Here is a 17,626-nt window from a genome sequence, read left to right on the forward strand (position 1 = left end):
TATGAATGTTAATACATCTGGTGGAGTCACTGACTTCCGTAAGTCTATTCTCATTTGCATAATTCTTTTTTTCTCTTTTGTTCAGCTTGCTTACTTTTTACTACTCTGTCTTCTAGGCCATTAATTATTCTGCTTCTTCCCACCTGCTGTTCATTCCATCAAGTGTGTTTCTCATTTCATTATTGAGCCCTCTTTCCTCTCGGCTGTGTTATCCTTATGTCTGTGTTAACTGTCTCGATGTCCTCCATTCTTTTCTCATGCCCAGTGCTTTAAATTGTCCATCAGCCTCATTATTTTTTTCTGTTGCACTTGGGTGTCCACCTGTGACCTTGTCTTATTCTTTTGTTTGAGACAAATCCCTCTCTTTTCTCATTTTGTCTAAGTCTCTGTGCCTTTTCTTCTGTGTGAGGAAAGTCAGCTATGTCTCCTGTTTTTGAGGGTAGTGGCTTTATGAAGAAGGATTCTGTGGTGTCCTGCTGTGTAGTGTCCCCTATTCCCCAAGGCCTGGTGCTTCTGGAAGTGTGTCCAGTGTGTGCTGCATGCACTCTGCTATTGTGACCTGACCACTTTTTCCTTCGAGCTAGTTATCTCCAGAGGCTCTCGTTGCTTATTGTGGGCAGTACTTGGTCCCTGGCCTAAATGCGGTATGTTTTAACTTGGTGTGTTCTGGTCTGCTTGGGAAATGAGGCCTGTCCTCACTCTCCCTGGTACTGAGGTCTTGCAGAACTCCCAAGTCAGAAGATGTGGTGTTGGCAGGGATTTGGGCCAGTGTTCGGGGGTGGGGGTGGGGCACCATCTGGGACTGAGGGAGCATGACTGAGTGGGGGTGTTCCACTAGAGTACAGTGAGAGTCAGCATTCTGCTGATTCCTGCAGGTGACCCTGGGCTTATGCTGAGGGCAGGGGAAGGAAATGGCACTGGCCTGTTCCTTTGTTCTCTGAGCAGTCTCTCCATGAATGCTTGTCTCTCTGGGATGTGCTCCAAGATGAGCAAGTAATCTCCCCACTGTGTGCCCCAGGGGCTCTTCAGATCCCTGCTTCCACACTATATGTCTGTGGGCTATTGCCCTGCCTTTTCTCCAAGAGCAGCACAGTGCCCTCTGAGCTCTCCTAGAACCAACCCTGCTGATCTTTAAAACCCAAAACTTTAATCCCTGTTGATTACAAGAATTCATGAAATTCAGCCCTCTAGTTTCCCAAGCCAATTGCTCTGGGGATTCTTTTTCTCCATGTGCTCGTTCCCCTATGGGCTAGTCTGTCTCTTGTCCTCTGCAACCATGAATTCCTCCCTATTACAGTGGCCACAATCTGTTTCCCAAGCCATATCTCTGTACTTTCTAGCCTCTTCAATGTGGCCTCTTCTCTACCTTTAGTTGTGGAGTTTGTCCTTCCAGTCTTCATGTCGATTTCTGGAGTATATAGGATGATTTCATAGTTGTCTAGTTGTGTCTGTGGGAAGAGACAAACCTAGGGTCTTCCTGCTCTGCTGCCATCTTCCTCTTATCCTCTTTTCTTGGTTTTAACATGAAATGTTCTATTTTTCAAATCTTCAGGTGAGACTGGAGATCTAAGATGATATCTCTTATTTATCCTGTGGTTTTTACCCTAATTTAGACTACACAAATCTTCCAGGACATATTAGCATTTTTAAAGGTATTTTAAATGCACAAAGGAGTGATTAATGAGGACTTTTCAGTGAGATAAAATGTCTCATATTTAGGATATATGTGTGAGAGTGTATACAGTGTATTAATTATGCAGTTCCCATTGTCTGCCTCTTCGCTGATTTCAAGTGCACAAGCTGAGGAGACACTCCTTCCTAGGGTCACTCCTGTCACTCCACATTTGTGGCTGCCAGCCTTATGTACCTTTAAGGCCATCTCCTGGGGCAGAAGTTTTTATCATCCCCCCAAACACTGATTTTATGTTTTTAGTTTGTGGTTCCTGCCACCAAAGAGCCCACAGAAAAACCTGTAGGCTGACACGATCTCCAGGATCTTCCAGCTCTGAATTCCTTCCCATCTGTGCTAAGGATAAGGATGGTTGTGGGCTGCTTATTCTATAGCTGTTTACTTCTCTATGACTGCAGAGAGCTCACTCACTCCTCAGCCCCGTGGGAGCAGCTTAGGCTCTTTAACAGAGTCTGGCTTGAGAATTTTCCCCAGCTTCCTGGGACACAGGACTCAGGCAGGGACCATAGTTAGCCTTCTGACATGCACCCACATGGAGAACATTTTTCACGAACAGTTAGCAGCTGTTCTTTTTTCTACTCGGGCACAAAGTTATCAATGGACATCTTTCATCATTGTCGAGTGACAGCTGAGTCCATGCTCTGAGTAGTGTTCTGTAAAGATAAGAGCAGTGCCCGGCCTGGTGTCATGATAGGAAGTTCACCTTGATGAGTTAAAAATAAAAGGCACCTTGTTGGCAGTGAGCACAAATGAGCAGTGCTTATAGCTGAGCAGAAAGAATAGAATTTGGCTATTTCACTTCTTAGCTATTTTCACTGTGAACACTTGCCGCTTGTCACCAACGAGGAACCTATTTGCAATAGCATTTGGGAATTCTGCATCATACTGTTCAACCCGTCCACCCCCCTGAGAGCAGTGGTAGATAAACCTCCCAACAGTTGCAGCAGAATCTTGTCACCCAGTTCGTCCTCAAAGCTCACTGAAGAATCACTTGCGTCACTACTCTCCACTTCTAGGATATCCAAGTAAGATTTGGGCTTATCTCAAAAGCATACAAGGAAGTAGGTAGTTATAGGAATGTGTCTAGTACATACCATGTGCCACGCACTTTTTATTGTGCTTTACTTTTATTAATTCATTTAGGCCTGAGGGAATCCCTAATGAGAAAGTATTTTTACCATTTTACAAAGGAAGAAACACAGGCATGGTAGTTAAATAAGAGTATGTGGCAGATCTGGGATTCGCATCCGGGCAGACTGTCTGTGCTTCTTATGGACTGAATGTTTGTGGCCCCCTAGAATTCATATACTGAAGCCCTCACCCTTCATGTAATGATATTTGGAGATGGGGACTTTGAGAGGTGATTAGGTTTAGATGAGGTCATGTGGCAGGGGTGGGGGCCCTCGTGATGGGAGCAGTGCCCTCATAAGTGGAGGCATCAGAGAGCTTGTTCCCTCTCCCACTTCCTCCCTCCTTGCATGGGTGCATGCACACAAACGCACACACCCATGCACACACACATGTCACGTGAGCACAGTGAGAAGGCAGCCTTCTATGGACCAGGAAGAGAACTTTCACAAGAGGCCAGCCACTTTGGCACCCTGATCCCGGATGTCCAGCCTCCAGAACTCTGAGGATACATGTCTACGGTCTGTGCCCACAGTCGCTGGCATGCTGTTAGGGCAGCCAAAGCTGGCTGACAGTGGTCTTGAAGACCATGCAATCCAGCCCCTCAGCTTTTCCAGAAACACCTGCTGCTCACTCTCTTTGGTCTTTCAGATGCCCTTCCTCAGCAGTCCCTCTGCCAAGCTCTTGATTCGAGACGTTGATTTCATCCACTTCTGTGGGAGGAGGAATGAGTGAAACACCTTCTTATTCTACCGTAGGAAGAGCAGGTGACCCATAGGCTGTATCACAAGGGTGTGTATTCTGACACCAGGCAGCCAAGGAATGAGTGAAGTGAAGCAGCCCCTCTCTGTTCCAGAGCCCTGGGCTCTGTAAGGACAAGAGGGCAGCTTTCACTGTACCAGGAGCCAGCCCCTGGGTCTCTGAACGTTCTAGAGTCAGGAGCCAACTACTCGTGATCATGATGAGGGACACTTGTCTCTCTTCTAGGGGCCTGTCACTCAGATGGTAAATAGGTGAGATGGGCCATCTTTATTGGTATCTGTCCTAAATACTGCGCTTTAATGTTGAACCCAATATTCCAAATTACCACAGTAGTTGTAATTGTGAGGTATCGAATTTTTCTCTCAGAAAAATGGATGACTTTCTGTGACAACACAGTGACTCTTTTGCCTTTCTGTGCAACCACATGAGAATCACAATCTAGAAATAGTAATTGTTGAAATTGTCTATAAACATATGAAATAAGCACTGTACCGCAGATAATCAGACCCACAGCATAATTTCTGGAAACCAGCAGGCCCACCTCTACAGAAGGAGAGTCAGAGCTGGTACCATGGTGTCCCTGCAGCCCTCCCCAGCCCCCCTGCAGGACAACTGCCCCAAAACACAGAAGACAGAGGCTACATGCATGTTTTCAGTGAATGTCACTTCTTTTGTTCTCGAAGGTAGAAGAGAGTACAGACTGCATATTTTTAAAATTATACACAACCAGTTTTAAACCTGACCTCACTTTGGACATGAGTCCCACATTTCTGAACAGGGATAGCTTATTTCCTTGCCTTAATTTTGTGTACCAGGCCCCGTGCTATGTGGTAAGAATTATCTTCTCATTCAAAAAACCGCCTCAGGAAATCAGTGGTCTCTAAAATGGGGTGCTAAGGAGCAAAATGGGAAATCAAAATGACCACTAGCTGGAAAAGGATAAGTTAATAATCCAGAGGATGTCAAGCCTCACCTTTCTCTCTTTCCCAAACAGCCTGTTTGGGAAAATTGGGTGCTGTCTCCTTACCCGGTAGGGAGTAAATAAGAGTTTAAATGTTTTCCACAGATTTTTAAAAAAAATCACCCCATTCTACATGCCCTGAAATAAGAGTTCCCTCCCTTGGGTGGGGATGGAGTGTGGTGAGTGGAGTTTGTGTTGGCTTCAGAGTTTTCCTTCTGGAGCTTTTAACTTTGTCACAGCTGCCCTGCCAGGCACTGGGGAAAGCAAAGGCCCCCAGTCCCGTGGCTTCTGTCTAAGTAGTCCACGTGATGATGATAATGTTTGTCGGAGTAGACCCCACAGGACAATGTCATTACCACAGTGAACCACTCAAATAGAAATTACTGACAATACCAAATGTGGTGAAGACGTGGAACAAGAGGAATGCTCTCCATCCATTTCACTCATACAGCTGCCTCAGCGGACACGTGGGCCATTTCTTAAAGGGTAATCAATACAAGCATACCTCGTCTCATGCTTTACAGATCCTGCGCCTTTTACAAACTGAAGGTCTGTGGCCACCCTGCCTTGAGCAAGCCTCTGGATGCCGTTTTCCCAACAACATTTGCTTACTTTGCCTCTGGGTCACAGATCGGGGAATAATTTCAACTTTCGAGTCTATTTATTGAAGAAATACGTTTTGAAAAGCTCTCACTGTCATAGAAACTGATTCCTCTGATGGATCTCGGTAAAGTCCATTGAAAACCTTCTGGAAAGGATTCACCATTCTAGATGCCTTTAAGAACATTCATGATTGATGGGAAGAGGTCAAAATATCCACATTCACTAGAGTTTGGGAGAGGTTGGTTCCACCTCTCCTGGAGGACTTGGAGGGGTTCAGGGCATCCGCAGAGGCAGTCATTGCAGAGGTGGTGGAAACAGCAAGAGAACTGGAGTTAGAAGTGGTGTGAGAAGATGGGACCGCACTGCTGTCGTCTCATGATCAGACTTGGACGGACGAGGAGCTGCTCCTCGTGGATGAGCCAGGAAAGTGGATTCTTGAGCTGGAATCTGCTCCTGGTGGAGATGCCATGAAGACTGGTGCAGTGACCACAAAGGATTTAGAATCTTACATCAACTTAGCTGAGAAAGCAGCAGCAGGGTTTGACAGGATTGACTCTAATTCTGAAAGAAATTCTACTGTGAGTGAAATGCTACCAAATAGCATCACATGCTACAGAGAAATCGTTCATGAGAGGAAGAGTGACTCAATGCAGCAAACTTCATTGTTGTCTTCTAAGAAACTCCTTCCCCTGCCCCAGCCTTCAACGTCCCTCACCCTGGTCAGTCAGCAGCCACTGACACAGAGGCGGGACCCTCCGCCAGCAAAAAGATTACAACTCGCTGAAAGCTCAGATCAGTTATTTCTTAGCAATAAAGCACTTTTAAATTAAGGCATGTGCATTGTTTTTTAAGACATAATGCTATTGTACGCTTAACAGACTATAATATAGTTGTACACCTAACTTTTATATACACTGGGAAACCAAAAATCCATTTGACTTGCTTTATTGCAATATTCACTTTATGGCAGTGGTCTGGAACCGAACCCACAATATCTCTGAGGTCTGCCTGCACTTTCCATATGACAGAGCCACCCCATTTCCAGGTGTGTACCCCACAGAAGCAGAAACATATGCACACAAAATGACTTGTACAAACATGTGGAGAGCAGCCTTATACTTAATAACAGCCCCAAACTAGAAGGAACCCAAATGTCCATTGATAGGAGATTCGCTAAACAAATTGTGACATATTTACGTGAGAGAATACTATTCAAAAAAGTTTTTTTTTTTTAAAGATTTTATTTATTTATTTGTCATAGAGAGAGAAGCGAGAGTGAGCACAGGCAGACAGAGTGGCAGGCAGAGGCAGAGGGAGAAGCAGGCTCGCTGCCAAGCAAGGAGCCCGATGTGGGACTCGATCCCAGGACGCTGGGATCATGACCTGAGCCGAAGGCAGCTGCTCAACCAACTGAGCCACCCAGGCGTCCCTCAAAAACGTTTTTTTAAAAAATGAATTATAGGGACGCCTGAGTGGCTCAGTGGGTTAAGCCGCTGCCTTCGGCTCGGGTCATGATCCCAGGGTCCTGGGTTCGAGCCCCGCATCGGGCTTTCTGCTCAGCAGGGAGCCTGCTTTCTCCTCTCTCTCTGCCTGCCTCTCTGCCTACTTGTGATTTCTCTCTGTCAGGTAAATAAATAAAATCTTTAAAAAAAATGAATTATAGACACACACGAGAACATAGATAAATCTCAAAGGCACCATGTTAGGTGAATGAAGCCAGATTCGAAAATATGAGTACTTTCCCATTTAGATTAAATTCGAAAATAGGCAAAATAACTATAGTGCTGAATCTGGGCAGGGACTGAATTTTCTGTTGGCGTATACAGGTGTACTTCTAAAGATGTATACATTTGTCACAACTCTGAACTAAAACCTTAAGATTTGTGCATTTGAGTGTGTTTAAGTTATAGCCCCCTGCAAGCATTCCTTTATCCTCCTGGAGGTTGAATATACTTTTTCAAGAGCAAAAGCGGATGCTTTTTGAAAAAACGCATATCATGTGACCATGTCAATCACCCACCACTAACTTTTCAGTGTTTCAAAATAGTAGTATCCATTGATAAGGCAATCTTGTGCTTCGGTAACAAAATAATAATAATAATATAATAATGATGATGAAGCCCACTGTCAAAAAGAGACTGTTTGTTATATGTTCTGTTTTGAATGACCCCACATTTGTAGGAATGATATTTTTAGGTGGTCACTTATCCTCTCCCACCATCGGGGCATTTCAGGGGGAGTCTGAGGCAGCAGATTTTTGGGCTGGAGGTTTTGGCTTCAAATCCCCTTTTGTGCAGGTGGACCAGGAAATACTACTGAATTGGCATTTAAATATCAGGATCAGGCATGTGGGGTAGTTTCTGAGTTAGCCCCGGTATGGAGGTGCTTCTGGAATCACTTGGTGGTTTTTCTAAAAATGCCTTTGCCTTTACAGAGTGCTTGGTAGGGTAATCTTCAGAGGATGTCCCTTTGAAGACTGCCGAGAGATGTCTTCCCCGTTTCGGTACAACTAAGCTTAAAATTGGCACCAGGTCATTGGCATCTTGTACAGGGGATGAGTGGGCGTGCACGACTACAGGAAAGAAACCCAATTTCAGCCTGAATTTGCATCTTCTCTCCTGTGGCAAGTGAGTGCGGCCGCACTCCTTTGGTTATGGGGCCACGGGAAATTCTTTCCCGCTGCACTGTGGAGTCCACACCTGTCAGGTTTCCGCACGCTCCGAGAATTCCCCGTGGGGGATGGATTTGTGTGGCCCACCTGCCTCCCAGCCCAGGCTTGGGTGGGGTATGCCGCTCCCAAACATGTCCGCTGTTGCCCCGTCATCCAGAGCAAATAGTGTTCAAACACACACTGGTCCAGGTTTTCTTTTACTTCCATTTTGAACCTGGTGCCCTGGGTTTCTGGTGTTAAATCGAAGTCAGGCTCACACTTGGAGCAAAGTGCCAGGTCTGCACTTGGAGATGTTGTCTCCTGCCCCGGCACAGGCAGGTGGGGGAAGAAGGAAGCTCCTCTTCCTCATGCTGGGGAGAGGGAGTAGGGTTTGGGGCCAAGCAACATGTGTTTGTATCTGGCAGCAAATTTGGGGTGGGGGTGGGGGTTGCAGAGTTAAATTTTCTTCTGCGACATGGGAACTGTGAGGGATTAAATGGGAAGGCCTGGCACTTATTTATGTGCAAAGAAATCCTAGTCCCTTCTCCTGGCAGCTGAGCTGTCCCCCTTCTCCACGGTCAGTATTCCCCTGTGCCCCACACTGGGAGTGCAGACTGCCCTTACCTGGCTCTGGTTACTTCTGCTTCCTTTTTAAAACTTCTCAGATGCCTGGATGCCTCAGTCAGTTAAGCGTCTGCGTTTAGCTCAGGTCATGGTCCTAGGGTCCTGGGATCAAGTCCTACATCAGGCTCCTTGCTCACCCTCTGCCTCTTCCCCATTCCTGCTTGTGTGCGCGCGCTCAAAAAGAAATAAAATCTTTAAAAAATAAAACAAAATGAAACTTCTCGTCTATTACTGCTTTCTTGGGTGGTTAGACCTGGGCTCGTGTATGTGTGTGTGTGTGTGTGTGTGTGTGTGTGTGTGTGTGATGAGTAGCAGCAGTGAAAGCACTAATCCCTGGTCAATCCCATCGTGGGTGTCCTTGATTAATATCCCTGGTCTAACCTATTATCCTGGGGAGCTCATTACCATCAAAGAAGCCTCCAGTCCTATCAGGGCTCCCCCTGTTCGTGCCCTAATGTGTCAACTCATTTCATCCACCTGAGCCTCAGTTTACCCACAGTGGGATCCTATGCATTTGGCACCTGACTGGTTCAGGTCAGTGCTAATAAAGATGTGTTAACTGATGGGTACATTCTTCCCAGTAGCACAGCAAGAGGATGCTTTTAAAACCTCAGTAGTGTTTAGAAGGGGTGAGGACAGAGGGTAATTTAAGTCACCCAGACCAGCTCAATAAACCTTTTTTGTTGTTGTTTTCCTATGCTAAGAGAATAAGAAAAATGTAATTAAATTTAAGTAACTAAAGCTATGGCCTTAAAGGAGTTTTCAGGACTTGGGACCTTGGTCATTCTGTAAAAAATTATAGAAACCTTTCTGGAGACATGTCTTTAGGTTATATACAGGAAATCTTCTCAGCTCCAAGTTGTAAAAACCAACAACAAAACAATATTTAAAATCTCTGACTTCTGTTCACTTGACAGGGGGCTTCCTATTTCCAACAGAGCAATTCAAAATTCATTGTCCTGACTTCCCTCAGCAGCTAAAATTCCCAGTTTCATATCTGTTTTAAGTAGTACCTTGTTATAAAGTGTTATTTTTAAATGACCCTACTCTTTGATCAGTATACCTAGCAGATGATCGAGGACGTAGCCTCATGAGTGTAGCTCGAAGGAGTCCACCTTCTGGGGACCATGCACCACCCTAGGCATATGGAGCCATGAGCAAAACTCAAGGTCCCCTCTCAGTGCTGCGGCTGGACTGGCCACACCGGCCTGGCCCGGAAGCGAGAGGGCTGTCGGTGGAAGGCTGGACTTACAGAGGGAGTTGGGGGAAGGAGGGTGGGCTTGAAGTGAATGTTTCTTTCATGTGAGGAAGACATGTTTTCTGTAGATTAAAAAAAAGGGGGGGGGGATCGAGATGGCCAAAGAGATATGCCAGCAGTAGTCAGCAATCATACTCCTCCTGCCGTGCCATTCCATGCATTATTCCTGCACACGCAAGCACGCCCTATGAAAGGGGGTGGTAGTCTCAAGTCCCCCAAAGCCAGGACCACTCATTGTTTTTGAAGTCCCAGAACATGTCTGTGAAAGGTAAAGAAATGCTAGAGCAGGATTCACAAAAATTAGGATCTATATTAATATATAGATATGTACATAATGCTTAAGACTTAAAGACACGATAACTTGCAGGGGATTATATGAGGACATAGCATCTCAAGTTCAGTTTCAAGATTTGGCCTAATTATGCCGTTTCGCTGCTCTCCCCATTGCCGTGATAGGTCTGTTGTAAGAGGTGTCAGGCCCAGGAGGTTTCCTTAGCAGTATAACATGACCTTTCTCCACATCGACAAATACGATTCCCACTCTCGTTGCTGTACAGAGGCCCACTGTGTGTAGGGACCACCATAGCTTAAGCCATGTTCCTGGATGTTTCTTTCTTTCTTTGGTAGCAGCACTACGTGGATATTCTTACACTTGCTACTTCTGATCTTTTCTCATTTCCTTAGGATGAACTTGGGTGAGATACAATCCCTGGGCCACAATATACTCACATAGTTTTGAGGTTTAAAATGGCTCTTTCAGAAAAGCAACACTCTTGTTTTAGAAAATGAAAGCAAGTCCAATGCCAGGGTAGAGTTTGGCTCTGCCCCAGACCTCATTGCTTTTCAGAGTCATCGTGGTCAAGTTTCGAGTACCACGCTGAGCTATATGCCAGAGTTCAAAGACAAGATGGGCATGGTCAGCCATGGGTTTTGGGGTGCAGGCGGAGAAGCTATGGGGACAAGCACAGAGACAGAAGCCCTGCTCAGGTGCAGTCAGATGGCCCAACAAGGGCTTCGGTAGGTGTGGCTGGACCCCCAGAACAGAAGACAGAAACCAGAGAAAGAGTTGAAGCTTGTATGTCACACTGGGATCAGGGTGAACCCCACCCTTTTGCACTTGAAGAGGGCTGCCCTGAGCCCCCTTTGATTTTCAGCCCTACCAACTCCCTTCAAGTGTCCCCCACCCTACATGTGCCTCAGCCCCACTGCCCGCCTACCCTTGGAAAGCTTTGTACCACTTCGTAATGAGTTCTGGCAAAACCTGTCTATTCCAGCAGAACCACATGGTGAGGTGTCCAGAAAAGCAAACCAAGGAATGTAAAGTGTTCTGTTCTGTCACTTTGGTCCCCTTTCTAAGTAGCCCACTCTTCCAGGCCAGCTTGCCAGCTCCATGCTCCTGGCGGTGCTCACTGGAAGCCGAACTCCAAGGATTCTAGAAGCCCCGGCCCCTGTTTCTTTCAGTGCAAAGTTATCCCTCCCTCTGTTACTGCCCTGAATTCTCTTTTCAAATCCTTGCCTGACATTTAACTTGGCCTTGCAACTCTATTTCTTAAAACCCTCCACCCAAAACTGACTGTGACTCAGCATTCCAGGAACAAGTAAATCTCATCAAAGGCAGTGCCTGTCCTTCAGCCTTCCTCTTGGAACTGCTCTCCCCCTTCCCCTCTTCAGCTCTGGAAATTCTGTTTATCTTTCTGGACACATCTCACATTCTATCTTCTTTAAGAAGTCTTACCAGCTTTCTAGCGTTCTGAAAGCCCGTAAAATGTGATCGTGATCCATATCATATTCCACGGTGTCTAGTGTCCAGATAGCCCCTGACAGATGGACTTTCAACTTCACGATCGTTATACTTTATGATGGCGTGAGAGTGATACGCATTCAGTAGAAACCATACTTAGAATTTTGAATTTGGATCTCTTCCTGGGCTAGCAGTACATGGCACAATCCTCTCTTGTGATGCTGGGGGCTGGCCGCTCCCCTCCAGCCACATCACCACGAGGGTAGATCACCGACACACTGACAGCCGTTCTGCACCCAGACAGCCACCTGTTAGTCACTTTCAGTGCAGTATTCAATACATTACATGAGATACGCAACACTTTATTATATTATCAGTCTTGTTTTCTGTTTCTTTTTTTATTGAAGTATGGTTGACACACGTTACGTTATTTTTAGGTGTACAAGGTGGTGATTTGACAAGGCTGTTCATAGTGTAGCTACCCTGTGTCACTGTACTGCACTGTTACTATAGCATTGACTCTTATTCCCTATGCTGTCCACTTCATCCCCATGACTTAGGCATTCCATCACAGGAAGTCCATTCCTTCCACTCCCCTTAGACTGTTTTGCCCATCCCCCACCCACTCTCCCCTCTGGCAACCACCAATTTGTTCTCTGTATTTATGGATCTTTTTTTTTTTCTACTTTTGTTTGTTCATTTGTTTTTTTAGATTTCACATGTAAGCTTTCACTTTCGACCTTTGGTTTTGCTCTATATTATTTCACTTAGTGTAACTTCTAGGCCCAGAATTGGCAAAAATCTCATTCCTTTTTATGGCCATGTAATATTTCTTGTGTGTGAGTAATTGTGTACGTGTGTACATACACACAATATCCTCTTTCTCCACTCATCTATGGATGAACAGTTAGGTTGCTTCCATTTCTTGACTATTGTAAATAATGCTAAAATAAATAGAAGGGTGTATACACCTTTCAAATTAGTGTTTTGTTTTCTTTGGGTAAATACCCAGTAGTGAAATTACTGGATCAGTATGGTATTTCTATTTTTAATTTTTTGAGGAATCTCCGTGCAGTCTTCCACATCAGTACTATATTATAAAATGGACAAAAGACTATTTTTTAAAAAAGATTTTATTTATTTATCTGAGAGAGAATAAGCAGGGAGAATAGCAGAGGGAGAGGGAGAAGGAGACACCCTGCTGAGTAGGGAGCCTGACATGGGTCAGGACTCTGGGTTCATGACCTGAGCCAAAGGCAGATACTTGACTGACTGAGCCATCCAGGGGTCCGGGCAAAAAGCCCATTTTGTAATAGATGGCTTTGCCCAATTATATGATGTCTAGTAGTTTAGGTGTATTAAATGCACTTTTGACTTGGGATATTTTCAGTTTATGTTGGATTTATTAGGATGTGACCCCATCATAAGTCAAGGATAATCTGTAGATAATACCACACAATAGAGTGTGTGTGTACTTACCACTTTAGTTTCCTTGAGGGCAAAGATGATAACCATCCCTTTTCCTCTTCTGGGTGTTGAGAATCACCTTGTCTTGCACTAAGGTACTGCTTCCATGAGTGACTGAGCATTGAAGGAACATGAATTCATGGATAGGCCAAGTAGATGTGAGGAGCCCAGTAAAGTTCATCTGATAGAGGAGTCTGGCTCTAGCTTTCTCTAAAAGAGGGTTTTGATGTCAACATTCTGACCAGACCCTCCATATAAAAGCACTTTATAGACAGAGGGAGACAGTGACACTTTTTAAAATAAAAGGGGGGAAGAGTTGATGGAGATCAATAGGTGCTCACTACGTAAGGTCCCTTTGACGTCCTTCTTAGGTGTATGTTTTCACTGTGGTTGAATTTAATGCTTTCTGTCGTTTTTGTGTCATGGAATGTTTCACATTGGTTAAATTACATCTGCTTTTGAAAGAACAAGTATTAACACATGTGTCACTCCTGTTTCTTGCAGGCGACAATGGTCCTGAGCTCTGCACACTTCTGGCTGGGATTATTTCTGGTGCCCACAGCGTGTTTAATGGAAGATGTAGCCTGGAGAGCGTAAGTGAAGAGTGATGTAGTCACCCTAAGTCTTGCTCATCTGTCCTTGCAGTCACCTGTCATGAACCCTGACCATAGGATATTTCATGCTGTGGGATATTCTAAAGGAACAGGTCTTCTGCTACCTGCCAGCAAGAGATGTAAAGGATGTTGGGGGTTTGGGTTTCTTGTGGTTTTCTTTTTTTCTTTTAACCTGTGCTTCACCTCGATAGGAGAATATAGACAAAGAGGAGTCCCAAGACAGGCTGTGTAAAGGTCAATAGGTATGAAGCTTGTACATGATTTTAAAGTAGGGTTTCTAAGTACAGATTCATTCCATCAGGTTTAGGAAGCATAACTCAAAATTCATTTCTCCTTATATAAAAAATCAATGCCTAAGCAGTCACAAATATAAACTGGCTTTAAATCCTAGACTTAAACGAAAATTATCTATATGTAAGTCATTTCAAATTAGAAAATAACTTGGAATGAAGTATTCTTCATCTTTCCAATAATTCACAGTAGAACTCCTTCAAATATGATTTATTTAGAGTGTCAGTGTACAGGTCTATGAGAATTAATCACAAAGATGAAATTATAATGTAGGTTAAGTAGGAAATAATTCATGCTCAGTTTTTGCTTATATGTTCCAGAATACATTGTTTCCAAAATATCTTCTGCACAAGGTAAGCTAAGCAACTAAGTTCCAAGATAATGTTAATTTTAATTTCATCCACGAGAAAGAGATGGAAGACTCCAAAAGAGATAATATTGATTTTTGTTTGGGATAGGTTGATTCCTCCTACAAACAGTTCCCAACTTTCCCTGAAAATTGAGACTCCTTGATTGGTTTTACTTTGGGCAAAGCATAATTATTTTGGGGCCCTGAGGTAGAGAATTGAGACTTTAATCCAAACCTTCCAGGAAAAGACATCAGATTTCATTTTTATCTCCCCCCTTCCTCCCACACTCAATGAGAATTGTTCTTGCCTGACAGTTAAGGGTGTTTTTTGAAAAAGTCTTCATTTTGGCATTATCTTGACAACCAGTGATGCCTAATGCAGAGAGAGTGAGGAAGAGAGAGAATTGTATAGCACATATTTGGGGTGCTTTTTTTTTTCTCTTCACTAAGTTTTGCAACTATTAGCAAAAATTAAATAATTCTAATTTATTAAATGCCTTGATGTACCAATACTTCCCTTTTATCTGCTAAAACCATATTCTATAAACAGCTGAATTGGAATCCTTCAAAATGAAATTATTGTAGCCAGGAAAGATGTTTTCTTAATCTAATAAATGCACTGAAACAAAATGCTAGTTCTATTATTTGTTCTTGTAGCACATAGCCCAGTTGTGGCACGCTATATTACCTTGCTAAATTTCTTCAATTTTACATGACAGGTTAGTTTTAGGTAAATCCAACATGATACTGGCTACATCAGATCACGTTACAATTTATAGCGATTGAGAATAGGAATGTGACTATGAATTACTCTCAGCCTATTTTAATTCAAGTATCTTGATTAACATCCTGAAAAAATATGTTTACTGAGTCTCTGTAGTTGCCATGTGAGACTTTAGCAGCAGTAGCTTTCTACTCTTTCAAAAAGTGGTTGCAGATTATAATGTCTCTATCTCCTGTCAGTCTTCTGGATCTTTTCCAATCCATTCCAAGTAAAACTTACTAATCACCAATGAAGCAAATTATTCCTTCAAACAGGACTTGTTTTTGGTTTCCCCTAGTATTATAAAACTAGCAACATTTACATTTTAGCAAGGATAAATTCAAGGACACTGCTTCCAGCTCCACCATATGGAAAGAGTGCAAGTCACTTTTTGCGAGAAGTTTGCCAGCCAGGTAGGAGAAGGGACCAGGCACTACGAAGGAGGTGCTGGTCAGGGGCCAGCAGTGGCAGACCCTGGGCATTGTCCTACCTGCTGCCTCCTGCCCAGGACAAGCCCAGAGAAGAGCCCTTCCCAAGAGCAGTGGGCTTTTCTAGAAGCTTTGGGCTGAGCTGGGAAGACTCCTGCTCAATTCCGGAGGCACTTACAGAAATGTACCTTTGTCTGGTTTTATTTAGGGAAACCAGGGAGAATGGATGGACTACATTGGCTCTCCCTGGCAGTATTTGCCCAAAGTACATGCTTAATTTTTAATACACATTTAATGTCTAAATTAGAGTCGCCACTGTCCTCAAAGACAAGCATCTGGCCAGCTTATCTGGGAATTTTCCCTGAGATCATGGGGCCCAGGTTTTATCTTATATTATACTCCCAGCCTGAAATAGATGTTGTTGGGTCCAGTAAATTTCAGAGGCTTCTCTGGGAGGTGGAAGCAGACTCAGAGTTGCTCACCTCTGCCGAGGCCACCGTCCAGGACTGTGATTTCTCTCTCTTTCTTTCTTTCTTTCTTTCTTTCTTTTTTTTTTTTTTTTTTAAGATTTCATTTATTTATTTGACAGACAGAGATCACAAATAGGCAGAGAGGCAGGCAGAGAGAGAGAGAGGAGGAAGCAGGCTCCCTGCAGAGCAGAGAGCCCGATGTGGGGCTCGATCCCAGGACCTTGGGATCATGACCCGAGCCAAAGGCAGAGGCTTTAACCCACTGAGCCACCCAGGTGACCTGTGATTTCTCTTTCTGAACTTCCGCTTCCCAGAACGTGTTCTGTTTTCCCTTCCTGCACACTGAGCAAAAACATGAACCTGATTGTCCACAGCCACTCTTCATTTGGTTCCAACTGTCAATTCCTTATTGAAACACAATGTGCTCTGGCTCTCCTTGGATGTCCATGGAGAGTTTGAATGAAGTGAACCAGAATCCCAGGGCCGCGAATGGCCTGTGCCATGACAGCGACATGGGGCCGAGTTCACAGGACGGTTACGTTTTCTCATCTTGCCTTGGACCAATTTTTTTTTTTTTAATTTTTTCAGTGTTCCAAGTTTCATCGTTTATGTACCCCACCCAGTGCTCCATGCAATACAAGCCCTCCATAAGACCCACCACCAGGCTAACCCAACGCCCCAACCTCTCCCCTCCAAAATCCTCAGTTTGTTTCTCAGCCTTGCACCAGTCTTACAGACCTCTTGTCTTGTTTTGAATTTTAGTGGTTAACTACTTTGAAAGAGCTTTTAAATCCTAACAGACCCACAGGCCCACCTTTTCATGTGTCTTTCTAGAAGCGCTTAACAAAGTGAGCTGCTCTCTTTCTGCATTTTCCCCCTTACTTTGTCCAGTCCCTCTCTACCATTTTAGGACCTAGACTCTTCAGAGTCAGGAAAAAAAAAAAAAGAAAGAAAGAAAGAAAGAAACTCAGCATGAGGTAATTTAGTCATTTTTTCCATGAAGTCTGTCAGCTTTCTGCTTGAAGATCCATTACTAGACTATCTTAAGTCAGATTTGGACACCATAAAGTAGCTACTCTTTTATCCTGTCAACCATAATTTTCACGAGGGACCAAACTAACACATCTTTTACTGAAATGTTGATTGATTATATGTGATACCTGGCTAATGAGTATTTTTATGAGGAGCATGAAGTTTAAATTGCCCAGAACTACTTTAATATCCTTTAGCTTACACACTTCCAAAATGTTTACCCATGACAGCATTCTTAGGTAAGCTGCCGTGTACTTATTCTCATTTAGGAGAAATCCGTTAGTTGCTTTACAATAATAACATAAATCTCAAGGCCACTGAACACAGGTACCAATCTCCTTTTATCTAACTGTATCTCTTATGCTTTACCCATCAACACACAATACGTTCAGCAATTCCAGAATGACTTCATTTCCTTATTATAATCCCAGATAGGCAGTTAAATGGAAATAAAAAGTAATACGAAATTTCTGTATACAAATGAGTCTTGATATTTTTGTAAAAAAAACTTTCTACCTACAATAAGTTCATGTGAAGCACACCGTATTTACATTTTTATCCACATTTAGAATTTAAGGTCTCCTTCTGACTTGCTACTTTTCCATGCAAAAGAAAGAGTTGAGGAAAAAAGCTTCCAGGAAAAAAAAAAAAAGATGAAAATCTGAGCCAATCCACTTATTTTAAAAGTCCTTCCTAACCTGGAGTTACCCTGGAGGCTCCCGGATGCTCTCAAACTCTGACAGTGGCCAAGCAGCCCCACATTGCCCCTTCTGTAGTCATCTGGTTTCTTGACGC

General features: G+C 43.8%; 1 protein-coding gene across 1 annotated transcript in view; it reads left to right on the forward strand.

Annotated features, from left to right (window-relative positions):
• LOC125096200 (phospholipid-transporting ATPase IB-like) overlaps positions 1-17,626 on the forward strand; it is a 659,532-nt gene that overhangs the window by 590,764 nt on the left and 51,142 nt on the right. Inside the window, exon 34 of the mRNA XM_047722948.1 lies at positions 13,389-13,477. Within this exon, the coding sequence (XP_047578904.1) occupies positions 13,389-13,477 (89 nt within the window). The remainder of the gene's footprint in view (positions 1-13,388; positions 13,478-17,626) is intronic.

This window comes from Lutra lutra, chromosome 3 (genome assembly GCF_902655055.1).
Source record: "Lutra lutra chromosome 3, mLutLut1.2, whole genome shotgun sequence".
In the NCBI taxonomy this organism is placed as follows: domain Eukaryota; kingdom Metazoa; phylum Chordata; class Mammalia; order Carnivora; family Mustelidae; genus Lutra; species Lutra lutra.